At 36.9% G+C, this 12456-nt stretch overlaps 1 protein-coding gene across 8 annotated transcripts in view; it reads left to right on the forward strand.

The window, feature by feature from the left end:
* The window catches only part of rols (zinc-RING finger and ankyrin repeat domain-containing protein rolling pebbles), a 439138-nt gene extending 431390 nt beyond the window's left edge, over positions 1–7748 (forward strand). For all 8 annotated transcript variants that reach the window (XM_074169496.1, XM_074169503.1, XM_074169497.1 and 5 more), the window contains 3 exons: positions 1200–1551; positions 1725–1920; positions 5691–7748. In XM_074169496.1, the coding sequence (XP_074025597.1) occupies positions 1200–1551; positions 1725–1920; positions 5691–5972 (830 nt within the window). In that variant the 3' untranslated portion in view covers positions 5973–7748. The remainder of the gene's footprint in view (positions 1–1199; positions 1552–1724; positions 1921–5690) is intronic.
* Positions 7749–12456: the final 4708 nt, after the last annotated feature.

Below are 12456 nucleotides of genomic sequence, written 5' to 3' on the forward strand. Positions count from 1 at the left end.
CCTTTTATCATGTATCACAATATCATTTATGTACAGCAAGAATAGCAGTGGACCCAATACTGACCCTTGAGGGACTCCAGAAATTACATTTAAAGTACTTACTTGATGTCACTTGATTATATTTAACTAGCTGCTTCTGATATGTGAGGTAATTTGTGAACCATTGTAATACTTTATAATCTAGTCCATACTCATTTAATTTCATTAAAAGTAACTCAGTGTTGACCGTCTCGAATGCCCTTTTGAAATCCAGAAAGACAACACCTCTAATACGTTTTTTAGATAGCTCAACTTTCCACAAAGAGATTAGAAATTGCAGTGCAGTTTCACATGAATGGGATTCCCTAAAGCCAGATTTTTCTTTAATCAAAATATTATGTTTCGCTATAAATTTCATTAATTGTTCTTTCACTGTGATTTCTAATATTTTCTCATAAATTGGCAGGTTATTTATGGGTCTAAAATCAGATCCTAAAACGGTGTTTGTAATCTTTTCAATAGGAACGATGGTGGCAATTTCACAACCATCAGGAAATGTTCCAGTGGTTAACGATAAATTTATCAATTCCATGAACCTATTTCCCAGTATTTCAAATGTCAACTTGATTATATTCAGATTAATTCCATTGTCATCTGTATTATTTTTCTTGAGGGAAAAAATTATCTTTTTTAACTCGTACATATTCAATGTTTCAAATTCCCCAAGTATCTCATTTGTTGATATAATATAACTGAGAACATGATTATAATCATTTATTGGTACTATACTTTCGGTTAGATTTTTCAAACTGTCAACAAAAAATGAATTAAAATATCCTGCTACTTTTGCTTCATTTGTTACAAGAACACTATCAAATTGTATACCTTTGAACTCTTGTTTTCTAGTTCCCTGAATCAACCGTTTCAACGAGTTTGATGAATATAATTTTCTTTATACAGATTGAATTAATCAAAAAAGAAAATAAAACTTTATTTTTGATACTTTCATATATGTGACATCGAATCATACCAAAATCGACGAGTTCCATAGCAATTTTTAATTATTTGTGAACAGAAACACGTAGTAGTATTTCTCTTTGTCTATTTCACTTCGAGTAACAATTGAAAGTTTTTTCTATACTCGAATTGATACATATTTAAACAAGTAATATTTGAAACGCTAATAATAAAATTTTCGCTCAATATGACATTCATTCCAGGAGCCGACATCAACAAAGAAGATCGCGAAGGACTCACTTCCCTTTGTTGGGCCTGCCTCAGGGGAAAACTCCAAGCAACTCAATGCCTTGTAGAACGAGGAGCAAATATCAACCACACGGACAAAACAGGCCGAACTCCCTTGGATCTGGCAGCTTTCCAAGGAAATCAGGCCTTGGTTCAACTTCTTCTCGACAGGGGAGCTGTGATAGAGCATGTAGATATAAACGGAATGAGGCCCCTCGACAGAGCCATAGGCTGTAGAAATATCCAGGTCGTTCAGTGCTTTTTGAAGAAAGGGGCTAAGTTGGGACCAGCGACGTGGGCCATGGCTTCAGGCAAACCAGATATAATGTAGGTTTATTCAATGTGTATTGTTGAAGTAACTTCTCAGCAAATTAACTTCCATTTCTTCAATTCAAAAAGTTCAACTGGTTAAATATGTGCCAAAAATTCACTGGGAAGTTTGATTATTATCATGGTTCAGAGTATCAGTATAGAGAGTTTCTATTTCTTATTTTTTGCAGGCTAATACTTCTCAATAAACTTTTAGAAGACGGAAATATACTCTACCGAAAGAGTAGATTGAGAGAAGCAGCCCATCGCTACCAATATGCCTTGAAGAAGTTTCCGGTGGACGACCAAGCAGAACACAATAAAACTTTTCTGCAGTTGAAGATCAACTTCTTTTTGAACTATTCGAGGTGCAAGAGGAAATTGAACGTGAGTATTTCATTCAACTCAGAAAAATTCAAACAGAATACTGCTGTTTCTGTATCTATAATCTTGATAACCTTTGTCCTCCAGAGGTTATTTGGTTGACTAGTTTCTTCGTGCCAGATTCAAAATGTCACCTCAAAAGTTTTTGAAAGTCAGAAATAATTATATGAGAAACTCCAAAATTTTGAGTTTGATTTAAAAATTTCGAGATTATAATATTTATATTCTAAAATTTCGACTTATAAAGTCGAACTTATCAAGTCGAAATTTTGAGATTGAAGTCGAAATATTGAGTTCGAATTATCGAGAATAAAATAAAAATATGTGGATATTCTGCGCTTCCATAGATAATAGCTTCACAAAAGTTCTCCACGTATTATTATGGAATCTATCTGTAGAATGAACTATTGCATAATTGTAATTGGAAACTGATGTGGATCATCCTTTTCATTTCATGGTATTTATGTCTATTATGTCTATGTCTATTGCAGTTTTTCGCTTCATTGAACATTTTAGCTTTTCAGGTTATCTGAAATATTATGAAATACGCTTATGTCACAATTCACGATATTATTTAATATTGTTGCTTACTGAATCACTCTTATACCTAATAGACTCGTCCCACCTCATCAAAATGTTTAATTTACAGAAACAATAATTACTGAACTCGAACTGCATTAAAGTGAATGATATTTTGATAATAATGATGATAGTAATAATAATCTGCATGGTTTACGGCCACGAAAGAGCAGAAATTGGGGCATTTCTCTTCAGGGCAACTGCCCGAGCAGCTGATGAACTTAAGTTTTCAACACTGAACAAGATGATCCAACTCCATCACCAAGTTGGAACCCGTCCAACAAATGGCTCGTAAAAAAGCTGCAGAGATCACTTTACTCCTGAGGAAATACAAGGATAAGTCAATGTATTGGGGTCTTCTTCAACAACTTTGAAGACCTTGGCCTTCGCTTTCGTCAGTTCGTGTGTGCTGAAGTCACATGGTCTGCTAGGATGGTGTCTTCAACACCTCAGTCTACCGTAGTCGCGTGATGGGTATAGAGGTTCCTGATAAAATGTTCAGGGCCTGCCGCGAGGCGTCTGATGCTCTGATGCACTTGCTGTCAGCGAGTCCATCATTTATGGTGTAGGCCTATATCCATCGACATCACGCGCCCCTAAGACTGCTTTATCACCACCTACAGCACTTTTACGAATTTGACGAGACAGCGGTGTTGCTCTAAGCTCCGGGAGATATTGAACCCGTTGTGGGAAACGAGAAGTGTTGCATTTATTGGAACTATTCGTTCCCCAACCTTGGGCTCATACAAGCGAATACGTCTGACCATTAGAGCAAGACAATATTTGTCGTTGTTAATGCTGTCGTTGATAATGCTGGCGCGCACTCCCGAATGGATTAGGGCTTCGGGGGATAGGGTCCGACCAGCGCAACCTCAGGGATAATGATAATAATCTATATCAACCCCAACAAAGAAGAATGTTAATGAAACGATTGATAATTACATAATAAAAAATTATTTTAATACTAATTGTTCAGTGAAATAAGTGTACAGCATTTATTGATGATCAAATTGTAATAAGAAAAAAAACAAAAATGCATAATAAAGAATTTGAGTCAGAAGAAGAGAGTAGAAACTTTTTTTAACTCGGAATGGAAAATGTTTGTTTTTCACTTCATTTTAAATTTTCCCCGAAGCTTATTATACATCTTGACACGTAATGATTTAGGGATCTCTCTCGTGATTCTGAATATCATGATGTAACTAGTAGTTATTTGGTTTGGTTTGTTAATTGGAAAATAGACTGAACATCGGAAATATCATGTAATACATAGGTATATAAATTTGATATGCATAGTTTCATGATGAGGTAATCTAAAACTACATTTAATAATTTCATTCTGCCTCCTAAGAGGTTTTCGTATAGTATGCCCTAAGTGTTTCTCAAATTGAATTTAAATATGAAAAGAATGATATATATTATCCTAAATTGAGTATTAATTCCAAATTTGTTTGATTTTTTCACATCCTAATATGGTTGTGTCAACAGATACCTACTTTCATCAATGAATAATCTTAAAACTTTCGTAGTTCGATAATATTCAGTATTTTTGTTTGCAAAAGCCAGATTCTCTTTATTGATGGTTCTGATCATGCTCATGAAAATAGAGTATTTTTTATAATTCATCGTCAATTTATAATCCAACTAAGATGTTATCAATCACGTTGTTGTAATTTTTTTCAGTATCGTAAGAAAAATACAGTAAATTTGTGTCATACTCGAATAATTCAATATTTTCTTGCAACAGTAATTTTGAAACAAAATTTATATGAATCAAGAATAAAAATTGAAGCCAAAAGACAATATGATGACAGTGCTTTTGCCGTCCACTATGACGTAGCATCTTGAATAAACCGCTAGAATATCATCATTCATATGGGACTAACATAAATAGATGGGACGAACCATTTCTCTTCACTTGACAATTATCTGTTTGGCAACGTTCTATTTCAGATTCTTATTTTACATTCATATGGGACTAACATAAATAGGTGTGACGAACCATTTCTCTTCATTTGACAATTATCTGTTTGGAAATGTTCTATTTCAGTTGCTTATTTTACTTCCACCACATGTAGACGGTTAACCTTGAGTTGTACTTAGACAATTTTTCAGGTTTTCAGATTCTTGTGGTCTTTCTCAGAGTGTGTAGACATCAATATCATGGTTCAATTCCATATTGTTCTGCAAGTCGTACAGGCTCTGATAGTATGAAATTTTCAGTATACCTGTTTCTCTAAATGATGTCATGCCCCCTGCCCCCTCCCGGGTTGAGTGTCCAGAGTTGAAATCTACACGGTTAATGTGTGCAGAACATGCCATCTCGTCCATCCATCCCGTCCATCCATCCCCGCTCCTCCGGAGCGATCCACAACTTACTGATGGGCACTTCAGCAAGATTGACATCTGACCTCTTTTAGTCGAAAGTCAGCCTTTAGGTGCTTTTGCTTTCTGATCTATTGTTTGCTTTTATCTTGACTTTCCTAACTAAATTTTTGCATGGAGTCCCCAAAAACCAACTGGAGACGAGTGTATTTTGTCGCAAGCATTTTTGTTTCTTAGTGAATCTGAAAATGAGTTGAATTCGGAGTCTGGTTAAGAAATTTTTATACGTACCGGAGCCGCCTGACAGCGACTCTCGGAGATGGCCTTTATGTAGTGTATGTTCAGGTCTAGATATGAACCTGTTCGGTACATATCTTGGATCGTTTACGGCGGCCCTTACGCACGCGTTCATAAACGACTGGATCTGTCTTCTGTATGTCGCTGCGCACTGGCCCTAGGTAGTGCAGGCATACAAGATTATCGGTAATATCATGGTCTTTATCAGCAGCAGTTTTCAACCCCATGTTGCTTCTTCGACCTATTATTGCTAATAGGTTTTGTCTGGCAGATCTCGCCATTCCTACCGTACGTAAGACCTGAACGTTAATCTTTTGTCTAGGTTGCCCCCCCCCAAGTATCTAGCTACGTTGGTCCACGGAGTCTCTTGTCCGTTGAAGATGACGTTTCCTTCCGAGTGTACCATCCTCTGGGTGAACAGTATTGCCTGACTCTTGTCAGAGTTTATACTGATCATCCATACGTTGGCCCATTCCTCTAATCCTTCTGCTTGTTGCTGCAAGTATCAATAATGTCATGCAAACTCTGTCATATCTGTGACATAAGATACTAAAGTAACCCTTTAATTCCAGGAGCCCCAAGAAGCAGTCGAGTTAGCTAATCAAGTGTTAGAGTTAAAGCCGGAATCCTACGAAGCCTATTTTGCCAGGGCTAAGGCCAAGCTAGACATGAATATGTTCGAAAGCGCCCTCCATGACGTCAAAGAAGCCCAGCGAAGAGCCCCTCCCCAGGGCAACGGCGATTCTAAAATACTGCATTACCTCCTCGAAGAAATAACCAGCAAAATGTCATCTTCCAGAAACATGTCAAATCTGCGAGACTTCAACATATCATCCGATGCCTTACACGAATAGAGTATATAATTAGTTGAACGAGTGCCTTGCTAAGTGCATTATTGAGAAGACTGAGTCTGTCAAAATTTATTGTTGTGAATATTAGGATAAGTATACGGCTATGTATATAATTTTTAAATTAATTTATTTCGACTGTTGACTTGTTTTGGGTTTTTCTCATCATTCCCGTGGATAAAATTATCCAGTTTGTTATTTGTATTTATTTTGACAGTGTTTATTATGTACTATTCTTTTTTTTTTTAATTTACTCCGAATTATTGTAGTCCATTTCAGAATTATTGATATAGCTTTGGTCCCAGGAAAATTTTTCTGTGAGTTTTTGTCTTTTTCAATAATATTATTCGTGACCGATAAAATCTAGTGCAATATTCATTTCCTTTCAGTAATTCAACACAATCTCTTCAAAATGTTTTGCAAAAAACAGCTCACTGACTTACCAGTATTAGTTGCCATTTCATTTTCTGTCTGATAGGGTTTTTGTTGGTATATGTTCTGCTCACCTATTTCAGGTAATGAACTCAAAGACTCCGTTGAAGTTATATATTCCCTCTTCACGGGATTTGATAAATGACAAAGAGTTTGGCTGTGAATACTCTTCAGGTTGTAGGCAGTCTGTAAAGAAGAGAATTGATTGCTTTTTGAGACGTCCGTATAGATTGAAATGTCATTTTCGTAGTGAGACATCAGCTCTCACATGAATCTTTGACAATTTTGAGAGTTATTGCTTCAGTACTTCTGAGCTCCAAATCAACCTTATATTTTAATTCGTATCTGGGAAAATTATAGTGGTTTAGTGAATTCCATCAATAATAATTTCTATATGACTGAAAACTAGTTTGGATGTTGAATATTTTTATTAGCTGATATATTTTTCTTCACTTCATCAATCTAGTGACCAAATAGTTGTAAAATGCAATGACATTAAAATCATGGCACTGTAGGGACTATGACTTAACGATTTGAAGAGCCAAAAGGTTCTGACAAACCATAAAAGTGATCTTCCAGTATTATACCAAGAATTTCACAAACCTCCATTGTCATCATTGATACCTACCGAACACTCCATCGTGAGGACCACTAACAGAATATACATATCTGAAACATCTATTTCAAATTATATTTGAATCATCAGACCACCAGAGTTGTATTTTGAACAGCAGATTTTTTAATATTCTTGAAATATAGGTATAGTATAAAATTGAAAGATAGGTATACTTTTCTGCAAAATTCATTTGACATTTTTATTTAGATCAACAATTATAACTCAATTTTCCTGGGATCACTCTTCGTTCTTTTTTTCTAAGTGATTGGATATCAAATTCTAAACTTGATTTATTGTACACCTGGGAACATGTCACTTTTCTAATTATAGTAAGGTGGTAGAGAGTGCTTTAATTAGAAAATTGTAGTAATTTTGCAGTAGCATTTGCCTTTTCTACTTACTTTGTATTATTGAAAAAACTGCCTTTGTTAGTAATATTTCTGTTATTTTTATTTTTAAGTTATCTTAGTTTAACAACACAATGCAATTGAACTTCAGTTTTTTAAGTTTGTATTTTGTAAATATGAAGAAAATCCAGCAAGCTCTGTATTTGATACTATTTTCTTGCCAAGAGTTTTGAACGTATCTCTATTTTATATGCAGTATTTAAGAATTTTGGCAGTATAACTGTTTTTGTGTGAAAAAATATTTTATTTATTGAATAAGAATGTAAAGGTGCTATATTCCCTTGAGAAATATATTGAAATCAAATGCAATAAACGATATGATTATTTTGAAGGTGTTTTTTTTATCAGGAATCAAAATACAAGGAGGGGTTGACTGAATTTTAATTTGTGTCTGGATTTCTCATATCCTGATAAATCGTGTATAGAGATCTTGTGAAGATCAAATTGCTGTGTGAAGTTTGTGAAAAGAAAGATTATCAACAATGTACCCGATATAGAACTCTAGAACTCAAACTTTACACACTAGTTGAAAACGATTATGCTCTCTGATAGCACATACCATCCGCAGCATATCCCAAAGTGGTCATACATTTCTAACGCAGGATATCTCAAAATATACCAAAATTGTCTTGAAATAATACATCCTTACAATGTCTGCATGAACCACTCTATTTATCTTCGATTCTTTACACAAAATGTGGTCCTGTAAAACATTTTTAGTTCATCTTTTATGGGATATTCTTGGCAAGGGCTTGGCAATGGCAATGACATTTCCGCTTACGAAGTCGCCATGTATGGGATCGACAATGAACTCAATCTATTAATATAAAAGATAAGCAAGGCTCCTCAAGGCGGTCAGTCGCAAAGCCAAGCTTCGAAATCTACCGTCAACCACCACCATCCCCCCAGTGGATGAGAGCCCTGAGAATTTTTCTCACACGAATACTGTGTGAAAAAAAAAATCTGTTTTAAAATCTGTTTTTCCGTTAATCAGCTGCCGCCCCCATACGAACGAAAACTATCAGAAGTTGAGAAACTTGTGCGAGCTAAGGACTAACGAGGTCTTACCTTTTAACGTGTGATTCCTAACACGAAGAAGCTAGAATCTCTTAGAGCCAACCTTCTCTGATTTGTTCTTCAGCCAGATTGAAATATAACCTCTTGTGGCCGGAAGTCAGCGTCTGCTGCTTATAGGTACTCCCTTAATCAAATAATATATAACCTGACACTATTGTACGTAGTTTGTGCATAGTGATCCCCTGTACTTAGCAGTTCTGTGTCGCGGACTAATGTGTATGTCTTAAAACCGGACTGTGTGTGTGTCTATAAGGTTTTTATACTCATCGGAGCTTCTGGACGGCGACTCCGGTAGTGGTCTCTGGTTCTGTTTCGTCGGCCTTCCTCCCGCGGAATCTGGGGTCGTTCCTTTTCAGTGCGTTGTTTCTCAGGACTACAACCACTTACTGGGTGCTAAGATCCAGGTCCCGGTAGATGCATCACTTGGGTATGTATCTCGGTCTCCAGCAAGCAGACGTTCATTAACGTTTGGATCTGGAGTCTGCATGTTTCTGCGCACAGGTTCGAGGCAGTGGAGGCTTACAAAATGGTGTGGAGTACGATGGTCTTGATTCGAAGCAGTTTTACTAGTAAATCCATGTTACTTCTGCGTCCAATGATGGGGAAGTGGTTGTGTCGAGCGGTTAGCCCCAACCCTATATCTGTTGGGTATGGGACCTGACTGTAAGTTTTCTGTCGAGGGGACTCACAAGTATCTTGCTTCCTTCGTCGAAGGAATCTTCTGTCCCATGAAGACCACGTGTCCTTCCAGATGCACCTTTCTGCAGATAAGTAGTATCGCCTGACTCTTGTTGGTGTTGATACGAATCTTTCATGGCCCACTCCGCTGATCTGTTTGCTTGTTGTTTCAGGTTTCCTGTAACTAGCGTGTTGTTGGCGGATCCCACCAGAAGAGCTGTGTCGTCCGTGTAGAGTGCCAATTGGTTGAAATTGTTCTCCGGCTTAGGCACATCTGCTGTGAACACCAAGAAGACGGGGGAGAACTCCACCTTATGAGACCACTGCTTCCAAAAGTTACCTGTTGATATCATATCCTAGGTATAGTATTTCCAATACTAATTGGAACAGCACAGAGAAGGACATAGGCGCCTCGACATAGGCGTCGGAATATTATTTTTCAGTGGTAAATTTTCAGTTACTTATTCTTACAATCATAGCAATTGATCACCCCATGAAAAAGTTATCTCAACTGATTTTTTCCACCATGGGTGATTATGAAAAACTTCTAAATTTAAGGTAGTTGATTTCTGAGTCGAAAACTCTAAAATACAATGAAAACACAAATTATCATACCGAATTCTCGTCAAACATATATTTACAAAATAATAGAAGCCAACAAAATTGCTAGAAAAATCAAAATTCTTCTTCGCTATATTTGGATGAGGTGGAATCATTATCGGGTTGAATAACGATCGGATTTATAGAACTTTGCACATAATATTTGTTCTCTTCTTTCATAATGTGGGCCACACAGTTCTTCCACACATCACTATTACCTACTTCATTCACCACTCGCCTCATATTGCCAAGCACTACAGCATTCAAAGTTGGTGACCGATTTCAATTGGATTGAACACACAATAATATGGAGGCAAACGTAAGAGAATAAGACCACGTGTTTCACACATCGAATCAATAATATACTCTTTTTTAAAATTACGTTGTTTTATGATCGCCAGTAATACCTTTTTCGTTGGAATCTTTTCGGGTATTTCCATGTCCTGATTTCGCATGAAATCAACAATATCTGCTTTTTTGTGTTATCGTTTGGTATTGTAGTCAATAACCGAGAATGATACGAAGCGTTATCCATAACAATAACCGAGTTTGGAGGAATATTTGGGAGAAGCTGCTCACTGAACCAGGTTTCGAATAAAGCCGCAGTCATATCTTCGTGGTAATCAGCAGACGAATCGTTTATATTTTTGGCCGACAGAAGCAAAGCGTTAGGTACGAAACCACTTTCATTCTCGGCATGCCAAATTATAACACGTTTTCCCCTTGAAGAAGGTGTGTTCAAAGCACAATACTTGGTTTCGTCTACCCAGCTATATTTGACATCATGGGTGTCAAACCAAGTTTCGTCGAAGTAGATTATATGTCTGCGGGATTCTCGGTAGCTTTTCATTCGCCTTAAATATTCTTGTCGGAGTTGAACAATGCGTGTTGATTCCATTATGACCATCCGATTGTTCAATTTTTTATATTTGAAACCACAAGACAATAAGACACCTCGTAGAATTACTAAAGATTTTTAATTGTAATCGGGATAGTCGAGTAATTTATACCAAATCATTTCCAAGGTTGGTACCTAATTTTTTTTGGTAAATACCATAAATTGTTCGCCGAATCACATCTTGAGTAGCACCATCAACGTTTGCGAATTTTTAATTTCTTTGTTTTCGTTTCATTGCATGGTCACTGACATCCCCTATTTTGATGACTCGAAGAACTGTCGAACGAGATAGTTTCGTTAACTCGCATATTCTATTCACAATAGCATTCTGTGAAGTGTGACAGTTTTCCTTCTTCAAGCATTCATGAATATTTAAAATACTCGCTGAACTTGAACATGTAAGTCCTTATTTTAAATTCTGGATCCCTGTCGACTGACACAGATTCATCACACGTAATGTTATCATTTTTTTCAAAAGGTCTCCAGAAAGCCATATTGATGGAAATACCCAAAAACACAAAGATTTTCACAAAAATCGGTTTAAACGCTGAGATTGGAACCTTTGGTGTGAAAGTTGAAAACTTTTTTAGAGATCAATTACCCTAACACCAAACTGATATTTTTGCATTCGACACGCGTTTCGCTAACAGGGTTAGCATCTTCAGGAGAAGCAAATTGATATTGAATCTAAAGACAAGGGTTAGCTGTTTATATACCTAAAGTTTTTTGGTCCGTTGTGGACTTTATTTGTTAAATGCTGATTATCCTAATTGATTTTTCGGTAATTAACTAGTGGAACTACTACCTGCAAATTAATTTGTCCGCTTCTTAATCTATTGTTGTTAATGTGTTAATCTCACTACCTCATCTAACCCCACGAACACACAGCACTGATAAAGAAATATTGTGAAACGGACAAAAAATTAGTATTCAGCCAGTCCAGCTAGCCGAGCCTTTATTCCTCAACTACATTTGATAGCACGTTTACTAACTATCTGGGCGACTAGGGGCCACAGGCAAGAAATGTTTATGACTGTACTCTTATTTTTATTGCCGTTCCAATTGGGAATGGATAGACTATACTTTGAATTAGCATCGTCGGTCAGCTAGAGAAGAGTTGATTAGTCTCACCATTGTTCTCGTGCAGCCAAAATTTGTCATTTTGACCACCACTCCATCGTGCCAGATTCTATCGAACGCTTTGGAGACGTCTCGGAACATTGGTCTGGTGTATTTAGACTAGGTTAAAATTTTCTGTCGCGTAGTCAACCACCATTAGGACTTCAAGATTCGTAGGTGTTCTGACCTGAATCCGAACTGTTCGTCCGGTGGGATTTTCACTTCCTCGCTCTGTTCCTCAAGTATTTTTAGGATGACTACTACTTTGGTCATCGGCTGATGATTGTCCAGGAATGTGGGGTTTTTGTTTGGTTTTGGGATCATAATGACCGTGACGTCATTGAAGGAATACGAGAGGTGTTGTAGTCGGAGTGTGGCGTAAATGACGTTCGTCATTGCCGCTATTTCCTTCCTGTCTTTCTTTGCAAGGCAACTTGACTCTGCAACTGACCGCCTTAGGGAGCCACGTTCATCTTTCATATTCAAGGATTGAGTTTTCTGTCGATTCCGTAGTTGGGGTCTTCGTAAGGTAAAATGTCATCGTCAATTGGGGTTCAGCGCTATATGGTGTTAAATTATGAATGTCGTGTTCGAGCTATAGTTTCCAACTTGGCAATGTTCATTGAATGTCTCCAATATAAAGTTCTCCAGCGTTGGAATTTT

This window comes from Leptinotarsa decemlineata, unplaced genomic scaffold, assembly GCF_025532065.1.
Source record: "Leptinotarsa decemlineata unplaced genomic scaffold, Ldec_3_MD MMD2_P_RNA_scaffold_5, whole genome shotgun sequence".
NCBI lineage: Eukaryota > Metazoa > Arthropoda > Insecta > Coleoptera > Chrysomelidae > Leptinotarsa > Leptinotarsa decemlineata.